The 20,308-nt window shown below is 34.0% G+C and overlaps 1 protein-coding gene across 2 annotated transcripts; it reads left to right on the top strand.

Moving 5' to 3' along the window:
- The first annotated feature begins 8,880 nt into the window (after positions 1 to 8,880).
- LOC109803584 (aspartyl protease family protein 1) lies at positions 8,881 to 13,738 on the top strand. Of its 2 annotated transcripts, none has more exons than XM_020365219.3 (10): positions 8,881 to 9,462; positions 10,926 to 11,083; positions 11,470 to 11,705; positions 11,861 to 12,085; positions 12,187 to 12,322; positions 12,413 to 12,486; positions 12,570 to 12,669; positions 12,770 to 12,827; positions 13,048 to 13,119; positions 13,231 to 13,738. In XM_020365219.3, the coding sequence occupies exons 1-10, from the start codon at positions 9,234 to 9,236 to the stop codon at positions 13,455 to 13,457; spliced, it is 1,515 nt and encodes a 504-aa protein (XP_020220808.1). In that variant the 5' UTR covers positions 8,881 to 9,233; the 3' UTR covers positions 13,458 to 13,738. The 2 variants fall into 2 exon arrangements, with proteins under 2 accessions (XP_020220808.1, XP_020220807.1); XM_020365218.3 differs by having other exon boundaries at positions 8,883 to 9,462; positions 10,936 to 11,083.
- The last annotated feature ends 6,570 nt before the right edge of the window (positions 13,739 to 20,308 follow it).

Genomic DNA, 20,308 nt, shown 5'->3' with positions numbered 1-20,308 from the left:
TCATCATAGAAACCAAGTAGAACAAGTAATAGAAGAAAGAATAAATTATTAGAAATTCTGAATTGCATTATAGATCTTTAGTATATTTTCTAAACCTTCTCATAGAAATTATGAAATATAAAAATAATAAAAAATATATTATTTAAGATCTTTTAAGTATAATTCTATTGAATGATGAAGTCTATAAAATTACTACTAATAAACAAAATTTACATACATAATACACAACAAATTATAAAAACCTATAAAATGGTATAATCATTGGACTATCACAAAATCATTTGATTTTTGTAACAAGAAGTAGAAATATAGGAAATTTGGGATTCAATTTTATAGCATTTTTGGCCGCATCGTAAATGTCATTTTCATGTCTTTGACTAAACATATTATTTGCTTCCAAACTCTAGCTTATTTCTTTTGGTACTATTGAGATATCCCTTGATCCTTTGATAGTTTCTAATATCCCCTGATATTCTCTATGAATATTCTCTACTGTTATTGTGATTGATTTGGTTACCACAATTATAATATTTGTTATAATGGTAACAATCTGTACAGATTCTATTTAGGAATAGTTGTTATGTAATTAGCATAAATTAAGGTAGCTATTTATGTAATCTTTGTGTATATATATTTGATCTGGGTTAGCAATAAAGGGCAATAATTGCATCATAGATTCTTCTTTATGGTACTAGAGAACTCTCTGACATTGCCATCATGACCAAAGAAGTGAAGGTGAGAAAGACAATCCCACCTTATAACATAACTACTACAGACAGCCCAGGAAGCCTATTGACGCATGTTCAACTGAAGGGGGAAAACTATGATGAATAGGCTCGATCTTTGAGAACTGCGTTAAGAGCAAGGAAGAAGTTTGGGTTTATAGATGGAACAATCAAATAACCTGCAAAAGATTCAGCAGATCTTGAAGATTGGTGGACCAATAACTCACTTTTAGTGTCATGGATAATGAACACCATTGAACCCAAACTACGTTCAACGATGTCACACATGGAGGTAGCGGAGGACCTGTGGATAGATATCAAGGAACGTTTCTCGGTATCTAATGGGCCATGCATACAACAACTTAAAGCGGATCTGACTGAATGCAAACAGAAAAGAATGACCATCATTGCATATTACGGCAAGTTGAAGAATTTGTGGGAGGATTTAGCCAACCATCAACAAACACCTGCATGTACGTGTGGTGGATGTACCTGTAACCTCAGATCCAAACTAGAAAAAAAGTTTGAAGAAAAGAAAATCCATCAATTTCTCATAGGTCTCGATGGGACTGCTTATGGGACTGTGAGATCTAACATACTTGCCCAAGATCCGTTGCCGAGTCTGAATAAGATCTATTCAATCTTGATTCAAGAAGAACGTGTGAAAAATATTGCTTAAGGCAAGGAAGAACGCAATGAGATTGTAAGCTTTGTTGTGCAGAGTGTAGGAAGATTTCATGGCAAAACTGAAAGCAAAGATTGAAACACGATATGCAGCAACTACAATCGTTTAGGACATGACTCTGAGAACTATTTTCAATTAATTGGTTACCCTAAGTGGTGGGGAGAATGCCCTCGAGAAACTGGACGAGGTAATAGTCGAGGGAAAGCTGGACAACAAGGAAAGACATTAGTTCCTAGAGGACGTGGTGTAGTGACTAAAGAAAATGCAGCATAAGCCTCTATGCCTGGACCATAACCTAACACCACGATAACAGATGCTGACAACTCTACTCCTAGTGGACTGAACGACGAGCAATGGCAAACATTGGTGAATCTCTTAAATAATGTCAAATTAGGCGCTACTAAAAAGTTGACTGGTAAGCATAATTCTACCCAATAGATTGTTGATACAGGTGCTTCTCGTCATATGACAAGAGAGCTAGAATACTTGACTGATGTGAGAAATATCTTGGAATGCCTTGTGGGGCTTCCAGATGGAAAGCAAATTTTTGCTGCTAAGGAAGAAATGGTGGTGCTTAGCGAAACATTAAAATTAAGTAATGTTCTTTATGTGCCTAGCTTGAAATGCAATCTGATTTAAGTGTCACAACTTATTGATGAATTAAACTGCATGGCTCAATTTACTGACAAATTTTGTGTTATCCAGGACCGTGTCTCGAGGATGGTGATTGGAATAGGTGAACGAAGAGAGGGGGTCTACTACCTTCAAGGAATGGGTTTTGCTACTACTACAACTGTAAAATCTGGGAATGATTTCAATTTGTGGCATAGAAGACTTGGACACCCTTCTTGTAAGATTGTAGAGCTTATTCCTAATATTGGTGCTAGTAGAAATAATGCACTATGCAATAAAGCTTGTGATGTTTGTCTTAGAGCCAAGCAATGTAGAGAAAGTTTTTTCAGTATTAATAAAACAGTGGATATTTTCAGCTAATTCATTATGACTTGTGGGACCCTATCGAGTTGTATCTCATTGTGGTGCTCAATATTTTTTGACCATTATGGATGATTCACAAGCTGTGTGGATTTATTTATTGGAAGAAAAGAAAGAAGTTTTCACACGCTTGTGTAAATTCTTTGCTATGGTAGAGTGTTAAGTTAGCAAACAAGTGAAAGTTTTGCGTAGTGACAACGACACAGAATTTGTTTGCATGGATAACTATTTTCAAAATCATGGGATTGTGCATGAAACATCTTGTACAGGAACTCTTCAACAAAATAGGCGGGTGGAACAAAAGCATAGACATATTCTCAATGTTGCTTGTGCACTACACTTTCAAGCTAACCTTCCCATTAAATTTTGGGGCGAATGTGTTCTAACTGCAGGATACTTAATCAACCGCACACCCTCAATTGTATTAAATGGAAAAACACCATATGAGATGCTCTATAGCATGAAGTTAGATGAGAAACACATAGAAGGGGGGGTTGAATATGTGTGTGCGTGTGAACAAAGGCATTTTAGAAACTTTTTGCAAGAAGACTCTCTTTCGTCTAGTAAATGGTATTAGTGAAAGTTAAATAGAAACTACCCAGGATTGGTTTTAACAAAATCATTTTGCGTCTGGGAATTTCATCGTCTACTTAGAGAAAATATTTCTTAAGAGAAAATCGTTCTTTTGACTAATCAATTGAACAAGTGTAGTTTTTGTCTGAAGATGATTTTAATAGATGATAAGCATTAGACAAAGTTTTCATCATATTAAATCAATCAATTAAAAGTGCCTTTAAAATATAAGAGTGGTGCAAATATTTTTATACTGGTTCGGTCAAACTAAGCTATGTCCAGTCTCATTCAATTGAAGGGTTCCACTGGATGTTCAACGAAGTACAAGTATTATTTGTTCAACCTCTTTAGGCTCACAATTAGTATTATAGACCACCCAGGTCACGACCACTCCTGGTCCCAAGTATTATCAGCCACTTCTGGCTCGTCTGCTTCACTCAGAGACGCTAGTATTCTTAAACCACTTTTGGTTAACCGAATATTCTCAACCACTCCTGGTTCATCAACTTCACTTGTTGAAGTATTCTTGACTCAGCCACTTCTGGCTCTCAGTGCGTATTGTTGACCAACTCTTGGCCCGCCAGCTTCACTCACTAGCGCTAGTATTCTTTGATTAGCCACTTCTGGCTTTCAGTGAGTATTCTCAACCAACTCCTGGCCCGTTGACTTCACTCATCAACACTAGTATTCTTTACTCAACCACTTCTGGCTCACAGTGAGTATTCTTTGACAAGCCTCTCCAGGCTTTACAAGTATTATTTCCTTAGCCTCTTCAGGCTTTACAAATATCAACTAGACTGATTTCGTTTGAGTGTATGGGTTACTCTCATAGAGAGGATACATAGGTTTCTACACTCACTAAGGTATTCAACCTTAGTCTTTACAACGATTGAGTGTTTGGTTTACTCTCATAGAGAGAATACAGAAGTTGGTACACTCACTAAGGTTTTGTTCCTAAGATGTACATGTTTGGAACTCTTTAGTTTATAGAGACGAATACACTATGATACATTTGACTCTATACGCCCTATCTATGGTTTCATTGCATCATGGGCTTGATATTATTTTCTGTTCAAGATTGCAGAAGCTCAGGGCAAAAGGCCAACCTCTTAAAGTTTGAGGTAGTGATATATATATTCTTGTAGAATCTGCCCGTTACAAGTGTCTGTTGAAGAAGATATAGTCGTTTATGATTGGTTTTGTCTTCTCATTTAATGCTCAGATTCTTTTAAATGTTGCTTCCTGTTCATGGACATTGTGTGCATTTCTTTTTGCCTTGTTAGCAGTTGTGTCTGAATTTAGCAAAGACCTAGGAACCTTTTTATCCTTTTCTGGTCACGTAGCTGTAGGGCGTTGTCCTTTTCTGAAAAAGTAATGTACTTTTTCTAACTCATGCATGCTTTTATTTTTGTGTGCGTTTCTTCTTCTTATTTTAATCGTGCTACTACGTTGAGAGTGCTTATGTGATTGTAGACGATGATTGAGTAGTCCTTTGAGAGTTGATTCTTTAAGTGTTGGCATGGCAGTCTTCGTTTGCGTCTATTAGTTCTATGCGTCTCAACCTTGTTCTTCATCTGATTATTTGACGTTGATGTTTTGACTTCTTCTATGGTCTGGTCAATATTGCAGATAGACGTATTTGTTCTTTGTCTAAAATATCTTTCTGTTTGTACGTCCTTCATCTTTTGTGTTGTTGACTTGATTCTTGACCTCCCTTTGTCTGACTTCTTATGAAGCTTGAGTTTGTCTTTTGTCATACCTCCGTTTGATATTAGACCCATAGTCGTCTAGAGCACACATGATACTTTGTCTATTCTGTTAGCTCAAGTGGTCTGATTCTCATGATGTGCCTTGCCTTGATTGTTTATTGGTCGATGTTGACTATCTAATTTCATCTGATGTTCAACCCATGTTTTCCTTGTTCAAGCTTTAGCCCTGTTTTGGCATTTCATCTGATACTTCAAGGTTTTGTCTTGTAGTAGGCCTCATCTAGTGTTTGTTGATTGTTCTTCTATTTTTTATTAGACCTAGTCTTGATGCTTGATCAACCATCAACTGCTTTGTTCAATTTTGTCCAGGCTTCATAGATCTTGTATTTAATGCATTTGATCTTGCATTAAATGTTTGCTTGGTGATTCTGGATTAGATGAAGTCTTTTGTACAGTTTGTTTATTTCTATGTCTGACTTTAATCATGACTTAGATGTGTCTGTACCTCTTCTAGCATTTTTGGCTACGTGAGTGTTGTCTTTCTCTGAAGAGTGGTTGTACTTGCTCTAACACACATAGCTTTGACTTGTGAATTCGCGCTCTTATATTTTTCTTCTTTCTTTTCATATCTTTGATAACTCTGTGCGCTTTTTCTTATGAATGGAGATGATGTATGATCTTCCTCGTTGTGACTAGTAGACTCTAAATGTTTTCCATCATGCTTCGTTTGCGTCTGAAACTCAAGTCCCCATCTTTGAACCATTTCTTTGTCTCCTCCTTATTCAACGTCTGATATTTGATCTTTGACCTTTGAGCTTCATTTTGCTTTTGATCAAACTTGTTCTTGTACCGTTTGAGGCTTGATCATCTTCTTATTCTGATCTTGATTTTACTTGATCTTTTCATCTGATATCTTGTAGCTTTTCTCTTTTATCTTGATTCCTCATGCTGCTTCATTTTGTCTTGGTTCATACATATTTGCTATTCTTTCACTTGCCTGTACTTATGTCTTTTACTGAAACACTAACACACTTGTTAGAAATAACAATATGTATTATATTTGTCTCATTCAAAACCTTGCTAGGAGTTTCTTCATCTGACTTAACATAACAAACCACCATCTTTCACTCATCTACGCGTGTTTGGGAGCTTGTGTTATGTTCATAACCAAGACTCTAAAAGGGATAAATTTGCAAGTCGTAGTCGACGGTGTGTTTTCTTGGGATATCCATATGGTAAAAGGGGTTGGAGGATGTATGACTTGGAATTGGGTGTGTTCTTGACATCCAGAGATGTCATGTTTTTTGAAAATGAATTTCCTTATGCAGAAACACAGTCCTTGGCATCTGAGTTGTCTGACACAGAATCAGGTAGTCTTACACCTTGGAATAGTGTTGATAACGCTAATGAAATAGAGATTGTGCGGGCTGAGTCAGGAAATGGACACAATGTAATTTCTCTGCAAAAACCAGAAGCCTTGGTTACTGACATTCTTGATATTGGGACTGATACAATTGAAAATGGAGGCTCCAACATTGAGGTGAAAGAGCAGCCTTTGGGTCGTGGATGCCGTGCTAAAATACCATCCACTCGACTAAGAGGTTTTGTGACAGACAACATCTGCAACATAGACCCCTCTCCAACTTCACTTGCTGCCTCTCACACCTCAGGTACACCTTATCCTATAACACATTATGTTAATTATGATAAGTTCTCTATACACCACAGACATTTTCTGGCAACTGTCAATGCAAGTATTGAACCTAAGTCATTTGCTGAAGCCATGAAAGATGAATGATGGTAGCAAGCCATGCATACTGAGATACAAGCATTGGAGAATAATGGAACTTGGATGTTGGAACCATTGCCACCTAGAAAGAAAGATATTGGGAGCAAGTGGATTTATCGAATCAAGTATAAATCTAATGGTTCGATTGAACAGTTTAAAGCCCGACTCGTGATACTTGGAAACAACCAAGTTGAAGGACTTGACTATACTGAAACCTTCGCTCCAGTTGCGAAGATGGTAACTGAGCACACATTTCTAGCTATTGCGGCTGCTAGAATTTAGGAGCTCCACCAAATGGATGTTCACAATGTTGTTTTGCATAGAGACCTGGAAGAGGAGGTATATATGAAACTTCCTTTAGGATTTCGATCTGGAGCTTCAGGTAAAGTTTGTAGACTTCACAAGTCATTGTATGGGTTGAAACAAGCTCCTCGATGCTGGTTTGCAAAATTTGCTGGTGCTTTGAAACACTATGGATTTACACAATCCTCCTCTGATCATTCACTCTTTACATTACAACGTGCAAATGTGCAACTCTATGTGTTGGTCTATGTCCATGATCTCGTGATTTCAGGCAATGATGGTGTTGCCATCAAAGCCTTCAAAACATACTTGTGTGCATGTTTAATTTTCATATGAAAGATCTTGGAATGTTGAAATATTTTTTAGGCATTGAGGTGGCTCGTAACTCTACTGGAATTTTCTTGTGTCAACGCAAATACGCATTGGATATTATATCTAAAACGGGATTGTTAGGAGCTAAGCCAGTTGGCTTTCCTATGGATCCTAATCACTGCCTATCGTTAGCTAAAGGTGCTCTCCTTCCAGATCCAGAACAGTATAAAAGGTTGGTGGGATGGTTACTTTACTTGTCTATTACTAGGCCTGAACATTCTTATTGTGTGCATACACTTGCACAGTTCATGCAACATCCACGACAAGAACATTGGGATGCTGCCTTACGAGTTGTGCATTTTTTGAAGGCTAATCCTAGACAAGGAATTTTGTTAAGTGCTAATTGTGATTTACAACTCTATGCTTGGTGTGACTTAGATTGGGCTAGTTGTCCTTTGACTAGGAAATCTCTTACTGGTTGGTTTATTCTTCTTGGTAATTCACCCATCTCATGGAAAACTAAGAAACAACACATTGTGTCCGTTCTTCTGCAGAAGCAGAATATCGTTCTATGGCTACTACTACTTGTGAGCTGAAATGGCTGAAGGAACTCTTATCATGTTTTGGTATTAATCATCATAGACCTATAAAACTCTATTGTGATAATCAGGCTGTGCTTCACATTGTCGCTAATCCCGTTTTCCATTAGCGCACCAAACATATCGGAGTGGACTGCCACTTTATCCGTGATGAACTTTCGCGAGGAACTATTGCTACAAGTCATGTGCCTTCTCATGCTCAGCTAGCAGATATCTTCACCAAGGCTTTAGGAAAGACTCAATTTGATTGTGCACTTTTCAAGTTGGGCATTTGTAATCCATATGCTCTAACTTGAGGGGGGTATTGAGATATCCCTTGATCCTTTGATAGTTTATGATATCCCCTAATATTCTTTATGAATATTCTTTACTGTTATTGTGATTGATTTGGTTACCACAATTATAATATTTGTTATAATGGTAACAATCTGTACCGATTCTATTTAGGAATAGTTGTTGTGTAATTAGCATAAATTAAGGTAGCTATTTATGTAATCTTTGTGTATACATATTTGATCTGGGTCAGCAATAAAGAACAAGAATTACATTGCAAATTCTTATTTAGGTACAATTCTAACTCTAGTTTTAGCATGTGTATAGGTAACGTTTGTAAAATTGATTTTACAAAATTAATTATGATCTTAGGTGCTTTTTTTTTTTTTATAGCAATATGAGTTATATCTTAATACTTTTATTTTAAAAAATAAACCATCATTATAATTTAATATATTTTTTTATTCAAATATAAAGAATACCTAAAATGAATCATTAAAATAATATGTTCGTAATTTTAATTTTTAAATTTAATATTATAATAGTAGTTTCTATTAAAAAAAATAAAGTTATCTTAATTTATTTAACTCAAAATCAATTTTAAGCTAAGAAAAAAATTGAAAAAGAAGAGCCTAAAATATTTTAGCACATTTATTTTTCAATAATAATAATAATGAGGTTGAATTATTTTGTATCTTTACATTTTATTTTAAAATTTTAAATAAAATAAAAATTTAATGTTATCATTAATTTTCAAATTTTAAAATCTTGAGATTATTAATTTTTTAAATAATAAAAGAATATAAAAATCAAATATCGCTTTATATATTATTATATTATTAACAAGATAGAATGATAGGTGAGTGAGCGGCGACAGCGAGTGATGATGTAGGAGAAAACGGAACAGGAAGCGGCATTCGAGTTAGCAACCGCCACCAACTGTCAGAAAAGAAATCGCGGAGGTGGGCCCCACTCACATGGCCCTGGCCCTGAGTGTCACATTTTCGTATTATAATATAAATTTCACCACCTAACACTAACAGTGACAAAAAAAATCGCCACTGTTTCAATTCAATTCAATTCAAGATCTCAATCACATCACATCACGCCAAGATCCTCTTTCTTTCCAAAACCCTAGACTTAGACTCTATTATGCTTCCCCATTTCGATGTGGGGCTTCTTGGGAGCGGGTTAACTTAGCGAGGAAAATGCTCCGTCTGGTCTTTGCCGTCACTGCGCTGTTCCTCTTCCTCTGGGAGGGTTGCCAGTGCCATGGCCACGTCTACACGTTCACCATGCACCACCGCCACTCCGAGCCCGTCAGAAAGTGGTCCCGCGACGCCGCCGGAATCCCCGCTCCGCCGGAAAAGGGCACCGTCGAGTACTACGCCGACTTGGCCGACCGCGACCGCCTCCTTCGCGGCCGCAAACTCTCCCAAATCGACGCCGGACTCGCTTTCTCCGATGGCAACTCCACCCTCCGCATCAGCTCCCTCGGATTGTACGCTCTATTCTTTTTCAACAATTTAGCTTAAATACACGCATTATATTACACTCTTGTCCAATCATAAATAAATTATTATTATATATATATATGTTAAAATTGTTGATTTTTGTAATTATTTTATAAATCATCAACCTAATATAAAAAAATCTATACTATTTTTGTTACAATAATTTTCCATGCACCGAGAGTTGTGAAACTCGAGCTTTTCTTTGAAATATTTCCTAAAAGAATCCTATTCTTTAAAATATAAAATATTTAAATATATTTTTATTCCATGAAAAATTTGAAAGTTTTGATTTTAGTTCATGTTAAATTTTTTTTTTCTTTTTCATTCTTATAAAATTAAAATTAAAATTACTATTTTTAGTCTTATGTGATATTTTTTAATTACAATTTATTTATTAAAAAGTTAAGAAATCATATTAAGTGTTATTTATATTCATCACTGATTTTATATCTATATTTAATATCTTTAAAAAGATTTATAGACCCTTGAAATAAATATTATTTATTCATCTTAAAATAAAACAATTAAAAATAGTTAATTTGAATTTTAGAGGAATAAAAATAAAAAATATTTTACCGGAATCAAAATTAAAATTAACTCATTTTATAAGAACAGAAATAATGTTTATAATTTTTAAAAGGATAAAAACAAAAAAAATAAAAATTAAAAGACTAAAATCAGCATCTTCAATTTTATAGGAACTAATAACATACATAATTTGATATAAAATTAATAATTTCACATTAGTGGATAGTTTAAATACACTCACATTATATACTTGTCCATTCAACTAGGGATGGTACAACTTAAACAGTGGCTTCGAGTCCTGTGTATGGTGTTAAATACTTGGAGAAAAAATTTGTTGCACATTGTAATCCTATTTTAGCTTGAACAAGATTGACTTTGGTGGCAGATACAAGTGATCTATGTGCAAAAAGAATCATTTTGTCCAATCATAAATAAACTATTATATATCTTAAAATTGTTGAATTTTACAATAATTATTTTATAAATCATTTACTTGATGATGTCTAAGTAGTTGATCTTTGTTAATGTAATTTTTTTTATACTACTTTTGTTACATTATGATCTTTATAGTGAGAGTTTATGAAACTTCAACTATTCTTTGAAATATTTCCTAAAATAAACCCTATTATTTGAAATATAAAATTAATAATTTAACTTTAGTTGATAGTTCAATGAATGGGGATAATGGCTCAAAGTTCGAATTTTAAAGGAGAGCAGACGTTTTTTTTTTTTTTTTTTTTTTTGGGTAAAGTGGGGAAACAAAGCAAAACAACAGACATGTTTTAAAAAGAAATAGTTTAGATATTAATTAATGTTTGAATTTAGCCATTTTTTGTTACTGGTTTTAGTAATTTTTGTTTTTGGAAATTGATTCTTGCTTTTCTTTTAACGTTTTCTTTTTCTCTTGTTTTTTTTTCTGGAGATTCATACAGTTTGCATTATACGACAGTGCAAATAGGGACACCGGGAGTAAAGTTCATGGTGGCGCTTGATACAGGAAGTGACCTGTTCTGGGTACCCTGTGATTGCACAAGATGTGCTGCTACTGATAGCACAGCCTTTTCTTCAGCCTTGGCTTCAGTAAGCTCTCTTCTGCTTGCTTGTTGAGTTGTGACTGAAACGTGGTTGTATCTGTGGTAGATTGCTTATTTGCTTATGATTATGTAGTGTTGTTCCTGATTGGCTACGGTTTATTTTCTTTTGAAGGATGCTATTAACAAGAAAGAAACTTCTTTTAACATACTCTTGAATACATACTTCTATTACTAGATAAATTTTATGCAGGTCCCATTCAATAACTGGGAAACACTATTTCTCTTTTATTATTCCCTTTTAACTCGAGTGAAAAATATCTTGAAGAGTGGGCTTTTTATGATATGTGGAAGATTATTTTTATGATTTAGATTTGTATGTCCTGTTTTTTGCTTCCTCTGCTTTGTTTCTGAATAGAATCATTGTTATGTCAGGATTTTGACCTTAATGTATACAATCCTAATGGATCTTCAACAAGCAAGAAGGTCACTTGTAACAACAGTATGTGCATCCACCGCAACCAATGCCTCGGGACGTTAAGCAACTGCCCCTACATGGTCTCTTATGTATCTGCTGAAACGTCTACATCGGGAATACTCGTTGAAGATGTTCTGCACTTGACAAAAGAAGATAACCACCAAGACCTTGTTGAAGCAAATGTCATATTTGGGTTAGTTACTTGTTAAATTACCGAAACAAATAAATGTTACACTTATCTAAGTGATTTTATCTTTTTGGCTTCCTCTAATTTTATTTTATTTTTCTTTCTTTTTCTTGGTTATTCAACTAAGAACTAACAATGAAAGTGCATTACATGTGTTGCAGATGTGGACAAATTCAGAGTGGATCATTCTTAGATGTTGCTGCTCCGAATGGTTTGTTTGGGCTAGGTATGGAGAAAATATCAGTTCCTAGCATGTTATCAAGGGAAGGATTTACAGCGGATTCATTCTCCATGTGTTTTGGCCGTGATGGCATTGGAAGGATAAGTTTTGGGGACAAGGGAAGTTTTGATCAGGATGAGACTCCATTTAATATGAACCCATCACAGTAAGTGGTAATTCCCTGTTACTTGCCTCCGATTATCTGAATTTAAAGTAATATTAATACTTGCGAAGATGACTTCTCTTATGCTTGGATACATTTTCCAGCCCTACCTATAACATCACAGTCACTGAAGCCCGTGTAGGAACCACTCTAATTGATGTGGAATTCACAGCACTTTTTGATTCTGGGACCTCTTTTACATATCTGGTTGATCCAACCTATACGAGGCTTACTGAGAGTGTAAGTTCTAAAATGGAACAGAATCTGCTTACATTACATTTGCCTATATGTTATTTGTAGACAAAACTTACCAATGTATTTATATTGCAGTTTCATTCCCAAGTACAAGACAGGCGGCGTCCATCAGATTCAAGAATCCCTTTTGAATATTGTTATGATATGAGGTCTTAAAATTATTGGTTGATTGTTTATAATTCTTTTTAGTATTTTCTTTCAAAGCTAAGTATTCTTTCTTATGATGGGACAGTCCCAACGCAAATACTAGCCTGATTCCTAGTGTGAGTTTAACTATGGGAGGTGGAAGCCATTTTGCGGTTTATGATCCAATAATTATTATCTCTACTCAGGTGGTAGTTCAAGCCGGATTCCTGATCAATATATCCAACAGTTGTATTAGCTTTGCGGATATACTTATAACTAATAATATGTTCCCTTGCCATTTTACAGAGCGAACTTGTATATTGTCTAGCAGTTGTCAGAAGTGCTGAGCTAAACATAATTGGACGTAAGTCTCTTGTACTTTCTGAATAGTTCATGGTTGAATGTGCTTTATGAACCAGAAGTTTTGCTAGAGATTAAGTCAATCAAAAAATACGAGCTTTTTGTTTGCAACATGGTGTCTTGATATCAGTGGCTTCCTTTTTCCTTATATTATATATGCTCGTTATCTTAAATGATTATGTAATATTGATTATTTATGCCTTAGCTTCTAATGTTGATTGCAGAAAATTTCATGACTGGTTACCGAGTAGTATTTGACCGAGAAAAGCTTGTATTGGGATGGAAGAAATCTGACTGTCAGTGGTTCTTGTTCATCTAGTTTATTGTTTATATGCTGAAATATTGTAGTCATGCCTCTGAGCTTTTATGGTAAGAAAAAAATGGTAACACTTTGGGCCCTAAAACAGGTTATGACATTGAGGATCATGATGCCATCCCAACAAGATCACACTCACACGCAGATGTGCCTCCTGCTGTGGCTGCCGGGCTTGGTAATTACCCTGCCACCGATTCAACTAGAAAGACCAAATACAACTCTCCGAGGTCAATTGCATCACCATCTTCACATTATATCCATACTTCACTTCCAACTTTCCTCGGATTTCTTCTATTTTGTTTTGTTTATATTCTATAATCATTCATTTGTATGGGTTAGTTGTAGTTTAGCTCATATTCTTGATCTACTTGTTGATATTAGAGTATCTTGATATAGTCGTGAAGAATATGTATGAATTTTACTCTCGTGATATAACACTGTAAATGCCATTTGCATTGTGTTTCCCTTCTCACAATTATTATTCTGCTACTTATCGGGGAAAGGAGGGAGGATGCATGTTTTCATGTTAAAATTCTCTCAAGTTTAACTTGCGATCTGTAAGCTTGAGACTTCTTAAATGCAATTTATTTATTGGAACATCTGAGGTTTTTATTTCAACGTCAATCCAGACAAGTGTACCTGACAGGAGAAAGAAAAAAAAGGTTAGCAATTTCGATGGCTGTTAAGTAGGCTTTATTTCAACATCATTCCACGAGATATGTTTTTGTACCGCAACCTGGGACGGGATACCTGATCCCCAATTACTTTCACTACATCTGGCCTGTATCTATATATTCTTTCATGATCGAAATACATTATTTTTAATACGCGTTGGATTTAAAGTGGAGATAAAAGCACTCTTATTTATTTTTATTCCACTAATTACATGTAAAATCCAATTTCATTCCACTATTATGTTTGATCAGAATAATTGCACTCGTTATCTGTTTAATTATTCTCACTTACGTAGCATGGATGATGCATTGGATGCGATTGGAGTCTCTTGGTGAAGTATTAAATTGAGATGAATTTGATGAACTCGCTTGCATTACATATTCAGTAGTTAGTGGATGATGCATCGGATAAGACCGGGAGTCCCTTGATGAAGTATTAAGTAGAGATGAATTTGATATAATTGCTTATGTTACATATTCATAAACAACCCCTCTTTTACTTTGTTTACTTTCTCTTCATACTCATGGATAAAGCTTCTTATAAAAAAAAAAATGAAATTAAACTTTGTGTAGGGTTTAAGAACACATTCAAATGCAAGATTGATACAATATTCTCTCCAATACTTATTAAATTTAGCATTCATCCTTGTCATATCTTTATTTTCACAAGATAAATTTTTATTCAATCTCATCTAATGTCTATTACTCACATTACGTCTTACTATACTTATTACTAACTTTTAAATTTTTTAATGATAAAAAATTATTAACATTTTAACATTTTTGATTGGGCTTACCTAAGCTAAGTTCATGTGGCCCATTGGGTTAAATGGATTGTGTCAAAATGACTAATTTCTATTTGTCATCTTATTTAAGACTTGACCTTATTTATAAGTTGGTTAGGTTAACTCATTGAGTTAGGTCAAAATTGATAGCTCTAGTAGTGGATAGCATTTAATTTAAAGGCTTTATCTTGATTTTTGTTTTTGTAAGTTTAACATGTTTTGGTTTTTTATTTGGCTAGATTTAAACTACGTATATATACCCACTTTTGTGGGACTTTTGTATGAGTCTCAGAACAAGTCAACCAAGCATATATATTGTTTCAAATAGCATATTAATGTTTTATTAAATTTTTTTTTTCTTTTCAAAAAATATTATACTTATTAGATTATCTATATTATTATTGTTTTTAATAGATGTATCTTGTATTGATACAAATGGAGTTTGTATATATAAAAAAATAGTTAACTTTTAAAAAGAAAAAAAATACAAATTTTGGAAATTTAAAATAATTTTAAATGGTTGGACCCAATTAACTCATTTATATCCAACTTATTCATGATTGTGTTAGTTTGGTTTAAGTTTGACAAAAAATTACACAATATGGATCCAATTCAACTTGTAGAATTTTGATCAAGTTGGATAATAGTTTTAATCAAATCCAACTCAAATCGACTTGTGAACACCCCTAACTCTTAGAACTACTCAAACAAAATGGTGTTGTTCTCTTAAGAATTGGCTAAAATCCTATTAAATGACACTCATATACCAAAGTACTTTATATTAGAAAAAATGACCTAACCAAGAGACGGGTTTGAATTGGTAACTCAAATTTTTTGTCCAACTTTCTTGGTTTTGAAAAACTTATTTAAATCTTTCCAAAGAAGTATGTGGAGAAAAGATAGACACTAAAAGGGAGTTGAATACAATATATCAAAAACTCGCACTTTTTCAAGTATGTGAAAACAGTATCTACAACAAATAAGGGTCAGTATGAGTAATCAATAAACACAATGTTTTTATACTGATTTACCTCAACTACCAATGCTACATCCAGTTCTCAATTCAGTCAGATTGAGTTCCATTAACTTTTAATAAAGTTACAAGTATTCTTTTATCAAGTCACTTTTGACTCAAACAAGTGTTCTTTGATTGACCTTTTCAAGGCACTACCCAAGCATTCTTTTACAGACAAGCCTCTATAAGGTCAACCCCAAGTATTCTTTTATAGACAAGTCTCTCCAGTCTCAAACTCAAGTATTCTTTTATAATCAAGCCTTTTCAAGCTCTATCCTATAAAAATAGTTATGAAGGTATCACAAGGTTGCAGTTGTTGTCTCTTTTAGACGTGATTACAACAAATCATTTTAGCACAAGAAAGCTCTTGAAGAAGATATTCTAAGAGATGTGTATTGTATCTCAGGATTTTTCTATATTTACATTTCTATTCTCTATTGTGCTGAGATTCATGGAGTGGTGAATCAACTCAAACTTGGAGAATGAAGGTTTTGATGATAACAAAATGTGGATTCTAAGAATCAAAGCTGACCAAGGACATCAACAAGTCAAAAACAAAGTCAAGAAGAGAATATGGCTACCATGATGTGTAATAGGGTTAGCTCATAAGTTGTATTTTTTTAGCCTATTTTGCATGTGTGTGCTTTGTGTATAAGTCAATCTTAATCTAATTTGACTAAGAATGAGTATGATGAAGAGTTAGATACTTGAAAAGTTATTTTGAGATATAAAACAGAGTTTTTGAAAACTGACTCAAAATAATCGATTATCATTAAATATAATCGATTATTCCAGCAACAGGTGAAAAGGATGCCTTGTTGTAATAATCGATTATTTGTGAAATAATCGATTATCCCAGGAAGCACTCTTTAGAATAATCGATTATCCTACAAAATAATCGATTATTCTGTTCTTGGTTGATTTCCAGAAATTATAAAAGAACAAAATAATTGATTATCCTTTAAAATAATCGATTATCTGGTTCAGAAAATGTTATAAATAGTTTTTACACTTTGAAACTTTAGAATAGAGAATGAGTTAACAATAAAAAAGAGAAAAACGTTATTGTGAAGTCTTTGTGACCTTCTTGGAGTGTTTTCTTTGTGAAACCAAGAAGTAAAACATTTTTTTGAAATGCTTTGAAAAATATCATCATCATCATCACATTCTTGGAAGAGAAAGATTGAGATTTGCTTCTGAATTCACAGTCTGATTTGTTCAGCTTCCAGGTAAATTCGTTCTTTTAATTCTTTGTGAATAATTGTAAATCTTGAGTAGGTGTCTCAAGTGGTAAGAAATTCTTGTAGTGGGTTTCTACAAGAGGTGCTTTCTTGGGGTCAAGAAAGTGGTTATCTTGAATGTAGGAGTATATGCATGTGTGGTATGCTTGTAAAACTTCTTCATTGAGATAGTGGAACAAATCTTGATCAGGTTATGATTGAGAACTGGATGTAGGTCACATGTGGAGTGGCTGAACCAGGATAAAAGACTTGTGAAATCTTCTCTTACCCTTATCTTTTACTTTGATTAATATATTGGTTGTGCGTGTTAAAGAGAATAATCTTGATTAACATGTTTGTATGCACAACATTGCTTTAAACTGAATAAAGGTGTTGCATATTGATAGTTCTTAAGTTTGAACTTTATCAAAGATTAATCAAGAAAGCATATAGGACTCATTCCCATTAGCAAGTCTTTCAAGGAACTTCTTTGAGAATTCATATTAGAAAAGTTTAAATTGAAATAAAGATCCTAAGAACTCTGAAAATTTTTAAAGTGTCATAGAATCCAATTCACCCCCCCTCTTGGATTGAGCCATTCTTTTCTATCAATTGGTATCTAGAGCAAGGTTCTTGAGTGTTATTCAAGATTTCAAAAATGGCCAACAACAACCTACCTTATGGTGAGGGTGTGTCTATTCATAGACCTCCTATTTTCAATGGTAAAAACTATGTTTATTGGAAAATTAGGATGAGAATTTTTATTGAAGCAATTGACATTGCTGTGTGGGATGCAATTCAAAATAGACCCTATATCCCTATGACCAAAGATGATGATGGGAAGAGAGAAAAATATTGGAGTGAGTGGAGTGATGATAAGAGAAAAAAAAGCCCAATATGACTATAGAGCAAAGAACATTATTACATCTGCATTGTCTATTGATGAATTTTTTAGAATTTCTCAATGCAAATCTGCTAAAGAAATGTGGGACACTTTGCAAGTCACTCATGAAGGAACATGTGATGTAAAGAGATCTAGAAAGCACACTCTTATAAGAGAATATGAATTGTTGAGAATGAATAATGGTGAATCAATTTCTGATTTTCAAAAGAGGTTTACACACTTGATAAATCACCTTGTTGATCTTAGCAGGAAATTTGAAGAAGAAGAAGAATTAAATTTGAAAGTGCTGCAATGCTTGGATAGATCATGGCAAGCAAAGGTTACTACCATAGAAGAATCAAAGGGCAAAGAAGTGTCACTAAGAGCCCTGAAATCAGTCAAAGGCAAAGAAGTGTGTGAAGAATCAAGCTCCGAAGATTCTGAAACAGAGAACTTCAACTTGCTAGTGAAGAAGTTAAAAAAATTCCTAAGAAAGAAGAGGAATTCCCCCTACAAGTTCAACAAGAAGGCTAATAAGAAAGAGGAAACAAGTACATCCTCTTACAATTGTTTTGAGGGTGGAAAACCAGGACACAAAAAAGTTGAATGTGTAAACCTCTTAAAGAAGCAATAATAGGAAAAGAAAGTGAAGAAAAATGTCAAAGGAAAAAGAGCCTACATTGCTTAGGAAGACAATGACTCAAGCACAACAAGTGATGAATCTGAATTTGAAGAGAACAATTTATGTTTGATGGCTGGAGCTGATCAAGACACAATACTAAGTGATTCTGATGACGCATTAGATGATTGATATGGATTGATATCTGTCATGGGTTGTATTTACTGCATAAGTAGTGTATGATAGAGTGTATGGTGTGACTCTATGAGAATGATTGGTGATTTGATGATGGTGTAACATAGATGTTTATTCTTATGCTTACATGACTGATTATTGAACTCTAGCTTACCCTTTTGTTTCCATGTGGATGGACTGTGATGATCATACTATGTATGAGAGCAGGTCAGGGTTAGGTCGGAGCTAGTTGTTGTGATCGCTACAAGATGTGAAGTTTTGTCCTAGTGTTAGAGTTATCATCTTGGGTAACTGTTTGATTATACTTGACTAACACTAGGAGAGTATTATTATTTTGGATGACTGTGTATATATATAGTATTATATTTTGTACATAGAAACGTAGTTTATTATTACTTTTACATACATGTATGTATTTGGTTATCCAATTTAATATCTTCTCTTAGTTCACTAGTGTAATTAGTGCGATTCCACTAAGTGTAGGGACTACGACAGGACGTTACAAATGGGGCCTCTACACTCTCATTGGTTAACACATCACCAATAAGTCACATGTTTCACACAAAAGTCACATTTTTTTGCATGCTTGCTTCTACACCTTTTTTTCTGCTAACACACCTCCCATCACACCTTCTGCACCTTATCATGTGGCAAGCTCTATTAAGTTTTTCTAGATCTAGGATGTTGACATTTTTAGGAGACAAATTCAAATTTGAATTTCAAAATTAAACTAGAGTTAGTTGACTTGAGTACCCATTAACCTAATAAGCTTGGTTAGCTTAACTTACAACACAAACTATCAAACTCTATATATAGGAATCTAGCTTGTATATTTCATCACTTTGAGCATTTATATGAGATTTGTGTTTTCAAACTTGTCTCTTCAAAGTCTTGCTCTCTCCTTGCAGAATTTTCTCCTTAAGAACTTTTATCAAGGACTTCTTCCTTGTGACAAGTTCATTATTCTTGCTTATCTTCCACTTGGAAGTGGTGTGCCATTCACTTCTCATTCTCTCCCATAATTTTTTTGTTTCCTTTGACCTTTGAAGCCATGGACGAAGATCGAAGGAGCTAGGAAAAAGCTATAACGTCCACTCTCTCCTTAGGTGTTTCCATCATCTTTCTCATTTCATGTGTCTTGAGCCACCATTATTCAGGTACCAATGTGAATCCTTTATTTTTTCCACTAAGGGCATCTATAATAAAGATTATCTGATTTTGGTACCCAAATCTTTTTCGATTCTTTATTGTTAGTACCTTGAACCTTAGAATTTCTTTTTTGTTTCCTTTTCAGGTTACATTTGTTAGTATGATGATTATTTTTACCATAAATATTGTATAAAATAGTCTTTGGTTTTGGGGAAGAAGATTTAGATTGTTTTTTCTCAAATCCAAGACTACTTTTGTCAAATGGTAGTTTTTTATGCTTTAAAAGCATATTTAACTTTGATGATCCATAAAAAAAATTAGTAAGATCTTTTTTGAGTTGTATGTTTTCAACTTGTGATGCTGGAATCTTAGTTGGTTCATTGCTTATGGTTTTGTTTTTTAGATTTTGAATCTTGTTAACAACATTTGATAGATCATTCTTGAGTTTTTTTTATAAAGCAACAAATTTTATTTTTATTTAAACTTCTTGAACTCAAATGATCATATGAGAGTTTGCCAAAAGAGTTTCATAAGACACTTCATTTTCATTAGTGTTATCATCTAATTTTTTTATAAAAGCTAGAATGAGAGCTAAAGTTAGATTCTACCTCAATCCTTGTTTTGTTTTT

Source organism: Cajanus cajan, chromosome 5, assembly GCF_000230855.2.
Source record: "Cajanus cajan strain Asha chromosome 5, NIPB_CcT2T_4, whole genome shotgun sequence".
Lineage (NCBI taxonomy): Eukaryota > Viridiplantae > Streptophyta > Magnoliopsida > Fabales > Fabaceae > Cajanus > Cajanus cajan.
The sequence above is the reverse complement of the archived record's forward strand: the minus strand, read 5'-3'. Positions and strand labels throughout refer to the sequence as shown.